This window comes from Oncorhynchus mykiss, chromosome 23 (genome assembly GCF_057628025.1).
Source record: "Oncorhynchus mykiss isolate SJ-2025 chromosome 23, ASM5762802v1, whole genome shotgun sequence".
In the NCBI taxonomy this organism is placed as follows: domain Eukaryota; kingdom Metazoa; phylum Chordata; class Actinopteri; order Salmoniformes; family Salmonidae; genus Oncorhynchus; species Oncorhynchus mykiss.
This window is the reverse complement of record NC_143044.1, coordinates 15655361-15671142: the sequence shown is the minus strand read 5'-3', so window position 1 is coordinate 15671142 and position 15782 is coordinate 15655361. Positions and strand designations below refer to the sequence as shown.

The window sequence follows — 15782 nt, the reverse complement described above, 5'->3', positions numbered from 1 at the left end:
TGGACGGATTTAATCGGGAAAAAGAGCCAATTGTGATGTTTATGGAACATATAGGAGTGCCAACAAAGAATATCATCAAAAGTAATGAATGTTTTATATTTTATTTCTGCGTTTTGTGTAGCGCCGGCTACGCTAATTATTTTGTTTACGTCCCCTTCAGGTATATTGGGGTGTTGCATGCTATCAGATAATAGCTTCTCATGCTTTCGCCGAAAAGCATTTTAAAAATCTGACTTGTTGGCTAGATTCACAACGAGTGTAGCTTTAATTCAATACCCTGCATGTGTGTTTTAATGAACGTTTGAGTTTTAACGAGTACATTTAGCATTTAGCGTAGCGCATTTGCATTTCCAGGTGTCTAGATGAGACATCTGCGTCTCAGGTAGGAGCAAGAGGTTTTTAAGAAGGAAAGAAATTCCACAAATTAACTTTTAACAAGGTACACCTGTTAATTGAAATGCATTCCAGTTGACTACCTCATTAAGCTGATTGAACAAATGCCAATAGTGTTTAAAGCTGTCATGAATGCAAAGGGTGGAATCTCAAATATAAATTATATTTTGATTTGTTTAACACTTTTTTGGTTACGACATGGTTCCATATGTGTTATTTCATAGTTTTGATGTCTTCACTATTGTTCTGCAATGTAGAAAATATAAACAATAAAGTTAAAACCTGGAATGAGTAGGTGTGTCCAAATATTTGACTGGTACTGAACATCGAATCTTCGTTATCATTTACAAGCAAAATATCCTGTTGACGCCAGCAATACAAGTAACGCTAATAGTAGAAATAGAGGACTAGAAGAGTGTGCGCGCTGGAGGCCTATGGACAAGTCTACGAGCAGTGAGCTAACACTGTGTAGGACGAAGGCTTGAGGGATATTATTTGGATAGGATCGGACGACTCAACGTATGAGTTACCCTCGAGCCATCGTCGTTACAAAAATACACAAGCTGTATGAAAGCGAGAGGGCTACGAAAGCGGAGGAGTTGAAATATGCAATGGCTGTTGCTCTCACAGGAGACCACTGGACTTCTGTCTGTATCCATAACTACCTTGGGGTTACTGCGCACCACATCAATAAAAACTGGAAACTGCATTCACATGCTATGGCCATAATGAAGACAGAAGACAGTCACTATGCTGAAACGTGCGCTCGGCATTTCATGGATCTAGCAAAGCAGTGGAACATTGAAAACAAAGTTACCACAGTTTGCACAGACAGTGCACGGAACATGATTGCAGCTGCAAGACATATGCCTTTTGAACACCTGCCCTGCATCGCGCACAGTCTCCAAATGTCCATCGCAGTGTCCCTACAGAACAGCGGTGTCACGTTCTGACCTTAGTTCCTTTGTTTTGTCTTTGTTTTTGTATGGTCAGGGCGTGAGTTAGGGTGGGCAGTCTGTTTGTTTTTCTATGTTGGTTTTTGTGTTCGGCCTAGTATGGTTCTCAATCAGAGGCAGGTGTCGTTAGTTGACTCTGATTGAGAATCATACTTAGGTAGCCTTTTTCCACCTGGGTTTTGTGGGTGTTTATTTTCTGTCTTTGTGTTATGTGTGTATGTCACCAGACAGGACTGTTTTCTTTCGTTCGTTCATTTTGTTATTTTTGTATTGATTCAGTGTTCAGTGCTTCCTTTAATTAAAATTATGAACACTTACCACGCTGCGCTTTGGTCCTTCTCTCTTTCTCCCGAAGACGATCGTTACAGAAACACCCACCAACCAAGGACCAAGCGGCGTGGTAATGGGCAGCAGCAGCAGTGGCTAAAAACACAGGACTCCTGGACATGGGAGGAGATTCTGGACGGCAAGGGACCATGGGCACAGGCTGGAGAATATCGTCGCCCCAAGGCTGAGCTGGAGGCAGAGAAAGCAGAGAGGCGGTGGCATGAGGAGGCAGCACGGCAGAGCGGCTGGAAGCCCGAGAGGCAGCCCCAAAAATGTATTGGGGAGTGTGGCGAAGCCAGGAATGAGACCTGTGCCAACTTCCTGGGCTTACCGGAGAGAGAGAGGGACCGGGCAGGCACCGTGTTATGCGGTGGAGCGCAAGGTGTCCCCCGTGCACATGCATAGCCCGGTGTGGTACAGTGCAGCACCTCGTATCGGCCGGGCTAGAGTGGGCATCGAGCCAGGTGCCATGAAGCCGGCTCAGCATGTCTGGTCTCCAGTGCGTCTCCTCGGGCCGGCATACATGGCACCAGCCTTACGCATGGTGTACCCCAGTTCGCCAGCACAGCCCAGTGCGGGTTATTCCACCTCGCCGCACTGGCCTGGCTACGGGGAGCATTCAGCCAGGTAAGGTTGGGCAGGCTCGGTGCTCAAGAGCTCCAGTGCAGCTTCATGGTCCGGTCTGTCCGGTGCCACCTCCACGTACCAGCACTCCGATGGAAGCCCCCCGCACCAGGCTGTCTCTCTGTCTTCTCCCTACAGGTACTCCCGCCTGTCCAGCGCTGCCAGAGCCTTCCTCCTCTCCAGCACCGCCAGAGTCTCCCGTCTGTCCTGAGCCGCCAGTCTGTCCTGAGCCGCCAGAGTCTCCCGTCTGTCCTGAGCCGCCAGAGTCTCCCGTCTGTCCTGAGCCGCCAGAGTCTCCCGTCTGTCCTGAGCCGCCAGAGTCTCCCCGTCTGTCCTGAGCCGCCAGAGTCTCCCGTCTGTCCTGAGCCGCCAGAGTCTCCCGTCTGTCCTGAGCCGCCAGTCTGTCCTGAGCTGCCAGAGCCGCCAGTCTGTCCTGAGCTGCCAGAGCCGGCAGTCTGTCCTGAGCCGTCAGTCAGCCAGGAGCTGCCAGAGCCGTCAGTCAGCCAGTATCTGCCAGAGCCGCCTGTCATGCCGGCGATGCCGGAATCGCCCTTCACTCCGGCGCTGCCGGAGTCTCCCGCCTGTCCGGCGCTGCTGGAATCTCCCGTCCATTCGGTGCATGCGGTGCACATGCGGTGCATTCGGTGCATACTAAAGTGCATCTTTAGTAACTATGGTTTTGGGAAACGACTCGGCCACTAAAGATGGTTCTAGCGATGAGCTTAACGCTATGAAGGCTCTGGGAAACGAGGCCCAGGACAATCAGCATACATTAACTCGATCCTAAATTTAAACAATTGTTAGACATGCCCAGTGCAATTATCTATTTAAATGGGTGCATATAGATGTGAAAATATTGACAACACTTGTATGTGTAGTATACAAAATAATATATTTATCTTTGTTTCCCAGAAAACCCCACCCCCCAGGGTGCCCATGTACTTTCCTACATGCTGGTCGTCTCTCTTCTTCTCATCATCATCGTTCTCCCGACAGTATACTTCCTAAGGTAACAAACAACACTGGGTGGCTTCACCTCACCCCCATCCTTTCCTTTATCATCAGCCCAGCCCACCCCCACTGTGTGTGTGTGTGTGTGTGTGTGTGTGTGTGTGTGTGGGTGGAAAGTGTTCCAACAACTGCTCTTCCAGTAAAACAGAAAACAAATGCCTAGCTAGGTCATATTATACCATGCTCTCTCTGTCTCACTCACTCACTCACTCACTCACTCACTCACTCACTCACTCACTCACTCTGTCAACTCCTCTCTCAGAGGTGAGGATACTCTGTGCTTCTCATGAGAAAGAACAGCTTTCAGTACAGATTGGTTTGTTTCTATTTCTTCTGACTTGTTGAGCTGAAATATTCTCTTTCATCGGTTATGGTCGGATAACATTTTAGTTCTTTCCTCTTTTGTTTCCTTTTCCTCTTCTCTGTCACAATCTCTGGTCAGGTTTAGAAACCACAGGAAGGCTCTTGTCACCTCAGTTGATAAGAAGATTCCAAATGGCTTCTTGGAAGATCAAGGTACGTCTCACAACTTCACTTTTCCACATACATCTTATGAATAGGACTGTTGCGATAACTGTATTACCGCCACACCAGCAGTCATGAGTTTTGACCACAGTAAAATTCCACTTGACCGTTGACTCACAGTAATCTCCTCTTATGCACTCTAGCCATGCGTTCGTTAGTAGTACCCAACTCGTTAACGATCATCAGGTTCTAATGGCCTGGTACTCAGGGCTCAGGGCTGTATTGTCATCTGACATCAACGTAAATGCAATTGAAAATCACATCATACACTTATCATCAAAAGAGTATGTGCTTTTAAAATTCTACTCACTGTGATGATCAATTTGAAGAAAGAAATTCAACAACAGGTTGAAACTGATTGTAAAACATGGTCGTTGTGGATGTTTCAAAGCCTAATACAACAAACTGGACAGCGCTTTCGAAAGTGATGGATGATTAATTCAAAACTTCCATATGTGACCTGTTTTAGGAAACTAGGCGTATGTCGCGGGTCACAACTTCACAGGAGAGCCGTTTAAACGTAAACTTTTTTATTTGTCAACATGTGTTTTTTGGCTGAAATGCCTTCTTGAACATATGCACTTTCATGTGCCTTATTAACAAACTTGTATGCCATCTGTAATTACGAATTAAATTGTTAAATTACGAGCCTAGTTGGTTTAGCCATAGAAAAAGCCAGCAACCTTCCCACTAGCCATGATTGGCTGAGATGATGAGTGGGCTGGACATGCCGAGAGAAGTTTGGATTGGTCTGCTATATAGCACACTTCTGTCTATTTGAGCTGGTCAGTATGTCTAGGTAATCCTGTCTAACGCTCCTTTAATTATGTATTAAAACTGCTTAAGTGTTGCTCTCTACTTTCTGGAGGACTGAGTTTTGAAATCAGTGGACTTCGAGTATGATAGCTAAGGAGATGGAGAAAACACGTTTCCGAATTACATCTTCAAACTAAGGGCAACCATGGCATCCGACAGGAGACGCGTCCAACCATGAATGATGTATATGGGTAAGATAGTCTAGCTAGCCACTGTTGACTAACCCCATTCCGTACAAATGTGTGCAACCGCGGCATTCAAACGAGGCTGCAATGAAAACTAATGGGACTGTAGCAACTGTGTTGGCATCAAAATCTGGGGTGTGAACTACGTTTCTATTCAAGCATTGGTTGACATGGTAATGGTCCGGTAGTATTGGAGAAAACCCCTCTGACACCGTACGTTAAATTGTGACGTGTCATGACGTAACGTACAGCACGCATAATGCAACTAATTCTGTGTCAACTGAATGCATACATTTTTTGCTTCATCACAGCAAGCCATCATTACTCTCAAAAGCCGCGACAGCTTCTGTTTACTTCTGAAGATAACTTTAGCACCGCCCTAAAAACCCAATTCAAACCTTCAAATAGGTATGCAATGACACATTATATAAACTCTTTATAGTGTTTTATTTACATTTTAGTGGTGATGTTGGACAGATCGGATGAAAAAGCTGTTTCCCAACATTGGCTCATCTCCCCGTTCCTTGTCACAAAGTAGGTTTCGCTTCCCCACCCACCATTTTTTTAAAGACCCGACGGAGCTCATTGCCTTCTTCAGTTATGCAGAGACGAGCAGCATGAAGGTCTCATCATTGATTTTGCTGGAAAGGGGAGACATTGTGCTTTACAGTGGTATTCATATTACAGTTGACCTGAAAATATTAAATTTTTGGCTCTAAAATAAGGTCAATTGTACGTTACAGTGCATTAGCTAACTATAAATTTTTAGATATTACACGTTTTAAATTTTGACAAAGACCCATTTGCTTGGCTAGCTATAGCATGATGTTAGCTAGCTAACACTGAACCTGGTTGGTTCGCCACCTGCACACTCATGTAGGGTAGTAATGTCATGAGTTGTGATTATGGTTCATTTTTTACCTAGCTAGCTACATGTCTTAACCAAAGACTCCACTATGCATTTTAGAGCACTCTTGTCTGAGTGTGCCAGAGAGAGCAGAATAGCAATCAATTTACTCACGCTCAACACCCGTTGAATATGGCCGGTGTCAGTAAACGTCTGCAGAAAAGCGTAGTTCAATTGTTGCTAGCAGCATAGTTACAGTCACCAACGCTCTGGATAACATGAAAACAGCCTCACCAGCTCTGCCAGGGTGAGTAAAATGGTCAGAGTGGGGTGTTCTGTCATTATGTGTTTGGAATTAGTCAATGTTAGTCAGTTAGCTTGGGTGCTTGACTGCTGTTGTGAAGTCAGAACGTTCAGATCAACCCTACTCATCGGCCAGAGCATCCGGTGTGCGCTCTGATCACGAAACGCTCTGAATTTACAAACGGACAATCTGACAGCACAGTTGCAGTCACCAATGCTCTGGATAACATACCGGCCTAACCATCTCTGCTAGGGCGAGTAATGTTCAGTGATCTGTTCTCTCTCACTTAAATGTCTGGAAGTAGCTAGCAAGTTAGCTTGGTTGCTTGACTGCTGTTGTTAGTACATTCAGATCCACCCTTAAAGAGATGGGTGGGGATAAAGCTTAATAGGGTGTGAACAATGCTGAATGGGTGTAGACAAAGGGCTCTCCAATAGTAGTACCGAAACATTCAAAGGCCATTTTCTCAAAAGTGAGATTACAAGTTTATCAACTCTCAAAGCAAAAATACTTTCCCATTGTTTATCCACTGTAGTGTATGATATACCATTGGCTACAGAGTCTCTACTTTTATCCAATGTAAAAGACTACATTTCAAATTTTGCTACATAAGACCGATTTTGAGCCGGTCGGCACCTATGCATATTAGAGCATATGCATTGGCCTATATATGCAAATATCACATTAACATAAGAATTCAGACACCTTAGTCATTACTTTGTTGAAGCACCTTTGGCAGTGATTACAGCCTCAAGGCTTCTTGTGTATGATGCTACTACATTGGCACACCTGTATTTGGAGAGTTTCTCCCATTCTTCTCTACAAATCCTCTCAAGCTCTGTCAGGTTGGATGGGGAGCTTCGCTACACAGCTATTTTCAGGTCTCTCCAGAGATGTTCGATCGGGTTCAAGTCTGGGCTCAAGATGGGCCACTCAAGGATACTTGTCCCAAAGCCACTCCTGCATTGTCTTGGCTGTGTGCTTAGGGTCATTGTCCTGTTGGAAGGTGAAACTTTGCCCCAGTCTGAGGTCCTGAGCGCTCTGGAGCAGCTTTTCATCAATGATCTCTCTGTACTTTGCGCCGTTAATCTTTCCCTCGATCCTGACTAGTCTCCCAGTCTCTGCCGCTGAAAAACATCCTCACAGCATGATGGTGTGACCACCATATCTCACCATAGAGATGGTGCCAAGTTTACTCCAGACATGACGCATGGCATTCAGGCCAATAGGTTCAATCTTGGTTTCATCAGACCAGAGAATCTGGTTTCTCATGGTCTAAGAGTCCTTTAGAAGCCTGTAGACAAACTCCAAGCAGGCTGTCAGGAGGAAAAATATACAGTTGAATAAATTTTTGAATAAGGCTGTAACGTGACAAAATGTGGAAAAAGTCAAAGGATCTAAATACTTTCAGAATGCACTGTATATAGACAGGTGTGTGCCTTTCCAAATCAGGTCCAATCATTTGGATTTACCACAGGTGGACTCCAATCAAGTTGTAGAAACATCGAGGATGATCAATAAAAACAGGATGCACCTGAGCTCAATTTCGAGTCTCATAGCAAAGGGTCTGAATACTTATGTAAATTTGAATACATTTGCAAAAAAAAAAAAAATGTTAGTTGTAGATTGAGGGGGAAAATTATTAAATCAATTTTAGAACAAGGCTGTAACGTAACAAAATGTGGAAAGGTCAAGGAGTCTGAATACAGTGCATTTGGAAAGAATATATTCCAAAGGCACGCATCAGTGGCTTCTATGCTGGTGGCCTGGAGATGCTTAACGTGTTTGTTAATTAACGGCCAATTACCATGAGCCTGGCAGGCTTTTGCATGACAATAACCGGCTGACATAATTTCATGACCGCCACAGCCCTAATTATGTATACAATATTTAATTTGAACCATTGAGTATGTGTTGTGGGATATGATGCAAGCCTTAGGTTGTGTGTACATAGTTCTTCTTGAATTTCAATACTTCTGTTCTCTAGATAAGTCGTCACAATCAAAACAAAAAGTCAGGTCTATTCTGTAGCGATATCTTACTGAAGGCATATTCTGCTATTGAGATCTGTCAAGATGAATTAACACGTCTAAAATGGTAGAAAATTATAAAAAGATTCACTGTCTACCTTACCACATGCAGTTGAAGCAAAATTCATTGTAACTTTCTAACTTTGTAATTAATTATGTATTACATTTGTAAAGCACTTTATTATACACTCTCAAAGTGCATAAAATACAATATTAAAGAAACCAAATAATGAACACAACTAAACAGGTCAACTGACACAGAACACAGCTGATGCGACAACAAGTACACTAAGGAGTGTATTGTCAAATTGTTTTATAATTTAATGTGTTTGTTTGTCTATCTTCATGTATTTGTCCACAAGTTTATATATGTTTACAACAAGCAAGGGGAAGATATCAAAATAGGGGCATTGGGGAATAATAACATATTGTACGGAATACATTTGTAATGTGCTGAAGCCGTCTCTAGAGTAATGCAAGGTCTCTTTCATGATCATGTGAAATGTCAATTGCTATGGAAATGCTGGGATGTGTTCTTCAATTATGTTAAAGGTAATTATGATGAAACTATGAATGTGATACGATATGGATTACAATGATTAATATTAAGGCTAGACGCACTACATGTTACACACATAGACACTCAAACATGCAAATTGGCAGAGTTATTATTTATTTGGACATAACACATTATAGTCTTACTCTTGTACAGACATCATACACACTCATTATATCATAGCCAATATCATACACATCAACCTACTCAGATTTGTTAGACATAATTTGTCTCAATTTTCTAACATCTGTGGCATTGGCTCACAGGCAAGGGAATAAAACAAATATCACTAGAACCTACTTCTTGAATTCTAAATATCAGACATTTGAAAGCTCTAGTTTTGACCTTCATAATACATCTGATGTCAGTAACTTTACAAGCACTAATTATGGTCAATTTAGCCTGAGAATATTATCTAGTTATGGTAAGGGGTGAAATAAGTATAGCTAGTTATAATTGTAATGATTTGGCAGATTATAAAAAAAGAAGATCAGTCTTTACATGGCTATAAGAAAAGGAATATAAGATATACTGTTACGGCTTTCTTCCGATGAAGGAGAGGCGGACCAAAATGCAGCGTGGTTATTTCGATTCATCTTTAATAAAGATAATGACGAACCATACAAAAAACAATAACCGTGAAACCCTAAACAGCCTTATCTAGTGCAAACAAACAAACACAGAGACAGGAACACTCACCCACGAAACACTCAAAGAATATGGCTGCCTAAATATGGTTCCCAATCAGAGACAACGATAAACACCTGCCTCTGATTGAGAACCACTTCGGGCAACCATAGACTTTTCTAGACAACCCCACTATACCACAATCCCAATACCTACAAAAACCCCAAGACAAAACACACCACATAATTAACCCATGTCACACCCTGGCCTGACCAAAATAATAAAGAAAACACAAAATACTAAGACCAGGGCGTGACATATACTGCTTACAGGAAACTCACTCTTCATCCTTAGATGAAGTTGCGTGGAAAAAGGAATGTGGTGGTGAAATAATTTTCTGTCATGGAGAAAGGAACTCAAAGGGTGTGATGATATTAATGAACAGAAATGTCGATCTGAATGTCCAAATAATCAGGAATGATTCGCAAAGAAGGTGGATCCCTTTGAATATGTGGACAAAAAAGAGATTTGTCGCATTACTCTATATGGTCCAAATCCGGTATGATCCACATTTCTTTGAAAAAATGTATACCAATTTATTGAACTTACAGGCAACTATAACACATTGTTAAGTACCTCAATGAACCGTAAAGGTAATCACTCTACAAACTATCATCTCCGGGCCCTTAAGGAATTCACAAATATTATGGACACATTAGAAATAGTGGATATTTGGAGACTAATAAACCCCGACCTAGTGAGATATACATGGAGGAGACTTAAATCCAGCTTGTCGTCTTGACTACTTTCTTGTCTCTTTCGCTCTTGCATCAAAGATTTAAAAAGTTTTAATAGGAGACAGAATGTGATCGGATCATCATTTAATTGGCCTTCACATAACTCTTATAGATTTTCCACGTGAACAGGGATTTTTGGAAATGTAATCAAAGTTTACTGGAGGACAACTTATTTTTAACTGAGACAAAATAATTTATAACTGAATTTTTTCAGTATAATATAGGTTCAGCAAATCCCCTTATTGTTTGGGATACCTTTAAATGTATCTTCAGGGGTCATTCAATTCAATATTCATCAATAATAAAAGCAGTTTCTGGCTAAAGAAACAAGACTAACAAGGGAAATCCATGAACTAATAGTACAGGTACATAGCAATAAAAACGATACTACATAGATACAAAATAAGTTAGAGGAAAAATAACTTGAGGAACTTATTCAAGAACGATCTAATGTAATCTATTACAAAAATATAGCAAACTAGATGGAATGTGGAGAAAGATGAACAAACTTCTTCCTGAATCTCCAATACAGGAACGCTAACAGAAAATAATTTGCAGAAACTCGTTACTGAAGACTGAGTCATCTATGATTCTCAAAATTATATTTTAAGAGGAAGCTAATTATTTTAGGTAGATGTTCTCTTTTCCGTCTCATCCTCTCCCACTGAATGAGGATTACGGTAAGGAATTCTTTCCAAATAATATAAAAAATGGAAAATGAACAAATGTATCGAAAGATCAGTGCGAAGGTCAAATTACAGAGGAATAACTTTTTGAGGCTATAAAATCCTTTCAGTCTGGAAAAACCCCAGGGCTTGATGGCATACCAGTAGAGGTATATCAAGTATTTTTTTATATACTAAAAGCTCCATTGTTAGATTGTTTTAACTACTCCTATAGAAATGGTAGTCTGTCAGGTAGGTCTAATTTCTCTATTATTAAAACAAGACACAGATGGCATATATAAAGACCCGGTCTATCTAAAACATCTGAAGGACCATTACACTTCAATGTTGTGATGCAAAAATACTATTAAATGCATAGCACTCAGAATTAAAAGGGTTTTACAAGGTATTGTTCATCCTGATCAGACATATATTTTACATGGGCGATACATTGGAGATAATATACGACAACTACTAGAAATATTATGAAACATATGAGAAGCCAGGAATGGTATTTATAGCGGATTTTGAAATGAAATGAAATTTGATAAAGTAAGACTGGATTTTATTTAAAAATGCCTGGATTTTTTTCAATTTTGGTGATTCTCTTATAAAATATAAAATAATATAGCAACCCAAGGTGTAAAATAGTAAACAACAGCTACTTCTCAGAGTTTTGAATTGTCAAGAGGAGTTAAACAAGGGTGTCCGCTGTCACCATATTGTTATGGCCATCGAAATACTAGCTATTAAAATCAGATCCAAGAACAACATTAGAGGATTAGAAATCCAAGGCTTAAAAACTAAGGTGTCCATGTATGCCAATGACTGAAGTTTTATGTTAAGTCCGCAAGCTAGATCCCTGCAATGTCTCATTAAAGATCTAGGTAAATTTTCTGTACTCTCTGGACGAAAACCTAATTATGATTAGTGTACAATATTACGTATTGGATCCTTAAAAAATACAACTTTTACATTACCTTGCAGCTTACCTATAAAATGGACTGATGGTGAAGTAGACATACTCGGGATTCATATCACAAAAGATATAAATAAGCTCTCCACAATGAATTTCAATAGAAAACTTGTAAAAAATAGACAAGATCCTGCAACCATGGAGAGGTAAATACCTGTCTATTTATGGAAAAATTCCCCGAATTAACTCCTTAGTCATATCTCAGTTTATTCACTTACTTATGGCGCTGCCTACTCCTGTTGATTTGTTTTTCAAATCATATGAGCAAAAAATATTTAGCTTTATCTGGGACGCTAAACCAGACAAAATAAAATGAGCCTATCTATATAATGAATATGAATTCGGTGGGTTGAGATTATTAAATATAAAAGCACTAAACCTCTCTCTAAAAGCTTCACTCATTCAAAAGTTTTATTTGAACCCTAAATTGTTCTCAAGTAGATTAATAAGAAAAGCTCATCCATTGTTTAAAAATGGCCTTTGTGCAGATTGCCATGTCTCATTTTCGATTAATTGAAAATGATACTTTTTTCAAAGTATCTGTCTTTTTCAAACAAGCATTGCAGATCTGGCTTCAATTTCATCCCCCTGAAAAGATAGAACAAATATTATGGCTGAACTCAAATGTGCTCGTTGATAAAATACCTGTATTTATGTTTGAAAAGGGTATTTTGTTCTTAAATTATGTTGTAATGGTAGAGTTATGTCCTTCATGGAGTTATCAGAACTGTATGGGAAGGTCTGCTCAATCCAAGAGTACAACCAATTGATTCCAGCTTTGCCCCAAAAATGAAGGAGGCGGGAGGAGGTAGGGAGCTGGTCTGTCTGCCCAATATGAAGGATCAAAACTGGCGGAGGAATAAAAATAGCATAAATAGGAAAGTATACCAGTTTCATTTGAGGACCAGGATGTTGACAACTGTGCCATACAGATTGCAAAAGAGTTGGGAAGAGATTTTTGATGTTCTGATTCCATGGTACAGGGTGTACGAGTTGATATATAAAACAACGCAAGATTCAAGACATCGTGCTTTTAAGCTAAAATTATTATATAGAATTCTTGCCACCAACAAAATGTTGAATATTTGAGGCATAAAATCATCGAAGCTCTGCAGATTTTGTTGTGAGGATACAGAATCAATAGACCATTTATTTTGGTATTGCCCTTAGGTAGCCTTTTTCTGGTCTCAGGTTCAGGAATGGCTGAAAATGCATAGCATTGATCTAAAATTGACCCTAGAAATAGTACTGTTAGGAGATCTGGAGAGAACGGGTCAGTCAATTACTAATATACTAATACTATTAGTAAAAGTATTTATCTTCAACATGCAATTTGTAGATTCTATTCGATTAGATAGATTGAAATTGTACGTTATACATCATAGCATAGTTGAAAGATGTGTGTTGCGTAGAAAGACGAAATGGGTGGCCAGCAGAGATAGATGGGATGGGCTGAGGGAAGGTATGTGGAATTGGAGACAAGTGGGAGTGGAGTTGCTGTGTGGGAGAGAGAATGATGGTCAAACGATAAAGGGGAAAAAAGTCAAAATAAAACTTAATAAAAGTACATTTGAATGACACTAAGTGGCAATGTTTTTACAATTAATGCTGGTTTGCCTGAGGCTGATGCCATGCAGGTGTTTGTACACATGCATATACACACACTCTCATTCAAATAAACACATACAAGAACACACACATATACATGTAAAAGTGCCAGACATGCACACAAACATATAAAGTAGGCACTGCTGTTGTGATTTCAGTTGTCCTTGATGTCCTTTGTTTTAAATGTATTGTTATTATAGTTGTTTTTCTTGCATTGATTTCTGTTTTCTTCTGTCTTTTCCTTTTTTCTCGTTACTTCAATTAGTAATTTATAATTTTTTTTTCTTCGGGGGGGGGGGGGGGACTGTGGGAGGAGTCTCGAATGGTTGACAGCTATTGGTGAACTGTGGGGGGGCCTTGGAGTGTTCGGGTTTCACAAGATTGTGATCATGAAAAAGGAAACTATGACATATTTTATATCACTATCACGCACACGCACCCTCACACACAAGGATGGTTCTGTTGCGGAAAGACTGATAGATGTTTGATAGTGTCTTGATGCTGTATTGTTTGTCCTTCAAGTTCTAATACTTTGATGTTACCCACTCCTTGTGTTTTATGTAATAATTATTTTTAAAAATATATATATATAAAAAAAAGCAAGCTATCAGCAGAAAGTCTTCCTAAAGAGAAAGGTATTTAGGCCCATTTTAATGGAGCCCAGAGTCTGTTGTGCCTTCAGGTGGCCCGGAAGGGCATTCCAGAGGCTGGGGCAGTCTAGCTGAGGGTGCGGGTGGGGTTAAGGGAGGGCAGTTATTTGAGATAAGGAGGGGCATTGCCATGAATACACTGGAAAATCAGCAGGAGGGTTTTTGAATTCAATCTGGAATGAGACTGGGAGCCATTGTAGAGATGCCAGGATGGGGATGATGTGGTGGCGTTTCCACACTCTGGCAGCTCTGTTCAGGATGTATTGGAGCTTCTGGAGACTCCTGCCTGGGATCCCGATGAAGAGTGTGTTGCAGTAAACCAGCCTCGAGGAGATAAAGGCATAGACAAGCTTTTCTGTATCAGACTGAGTGAGGGTGGGACAGAGTTTGGAAACGTGCTTGAGGTGATAGAATGATGCTTTACAAAGGTGTCTGATGTGGCGGGTCAAATGTCAGGGAGGAATCTAGCTTTACACCCAGATTGGAAACTGGGTGACAGGCTGACTACACCGCTCGCGTCGCAAAATATTTTTTTTAATCTATATTATTAAATTATTGCACCCACACTGCTCGCGCGCGCCAACGAGCGTCTGCGTTGCCAAGAGCTAAAATAGATCGCGCTGCAAGTCCTGTCTTTCCCCTGTCCTCATTGGTTTATAGAAGCAGGTACCCACGTGCCATCTCCTCATTGGTTATACCCACGTGGGGGATTGAAAGACAAAATAGCTCGGTGGCGGTAATGCACGTAATTTATGAAAGTTGCCAATCGTAATATAAAGTCAAGAGAAGAAAAAGCCTGGAAGGAGGAGAGATGACTAGAAACGACTCAGTTTACCATTCTATGTGTGGATTCATTGGAGGAGTAGAGGACCTTGTGCATTTCAGGTAAAATAACAACTCAATGTCTATATCCCAGGACAAATTAACTAGCAACAGCAAGCTAGCTAAATTGGACAAATTAGCTAGCAAGTGCAAGCTACAGTGCCTTGCGAAAGTATTCGGCCCCCTTGAACTTTGCGACCTTTTGCCACATTTCAGGCTTCACACATAAAGATATAAAACTGTATTTTTTTGTGAAGAATCAACAACAAGTGGGACACAATCATGAAGTGGAACGACATTTATTGGATATTTCAAAAAAATGTAACAAATCAAAAACTGAAAAATTGAGCGTGCAAAATTATTCAGCCCCCTTAAGTTAATACTTTGAAGCGCCACCTTTTGCTGCGATTACAGCTGTAAGTCGCTTGGGGTATGTCTCTATCAGTTTTGCACATCGAGAGACTGCATTTTTTTCCCATTCCTCCTTGCAAAACAGCTCGAGCTCAGTGAGATTGGATGGAGAGCATTTGTGAACAGCAGTTTTCAGTTCCTTCCACAGATTCTCGATTGGATTCAGGTCTGGACTTTGACTTGGCCATTCTAACACCTGGATATGTTTATTTTTGAACCATTCCATTGTAGATTTTGCTTTATGTTTTGGATCATTGTCTTGTGGGAAGACAAATCTCCGTCCCAGTCTCAGGTCTTTTGCAGACTCCATCAGGTTTTCTTCCAGAATGGTCCTGTATTTGGCTCCATCCATCTTCCCATCAATTTTAACCATCTTCCCTGTCCCTGCTGAAGAAAAGGAGGCCCAAACCATGATGCTGCCACCACCATGTTTGACAGTGGGGATGATGTGTTCAGAGTGATGAGCTGTGTTGCTTTTACGCCAAACATAACGTTTTGCATTGTTGCCAAAAAGTTCCATTTTGGTTTCATCTGACCAGAGCACCTTCTTCCACATGTTTGGTGTGTCTCCCAGGTGGCTTGTGGCAAACTTTAAATGACACTTTTTATGGATATCTTTAAGAAATGGCTTTCTTCTTGCCACTCTTCCATA

At 40.9% G+C, this 15782-nt stretch overlaps 1 protein-coding gene across 4 annotated transcripts in view; it reads left to right on the top strand.

The window, feature by feature from the left end:
* LOC110502487 (receptor-type tyrosine-protein phosphatase epsilon) overlaps positions 1 to 15782 on the top strand; it is a 66269-nt gene that overhangs the window by 33827 nt on the left and 16660 nt on the right. For all 4 annotated transcript variants that reach the window (XM_021580534.3, XM_090216940.1, XM_090216941.1 and 1 more), the window contains 2 exons: positions 3213 to 3309; positions 3754 to 3827. In XM_021580534.3, the coding sequence (XP_021436209.1) occupies positions 3213 to 3309; positions 3754 to 3827 (171 nt within the window). The remainder of the gene's footprint in view (positions 1 to 3212; positions 3310 to 3753; positions 3828 to 15782) is intronic.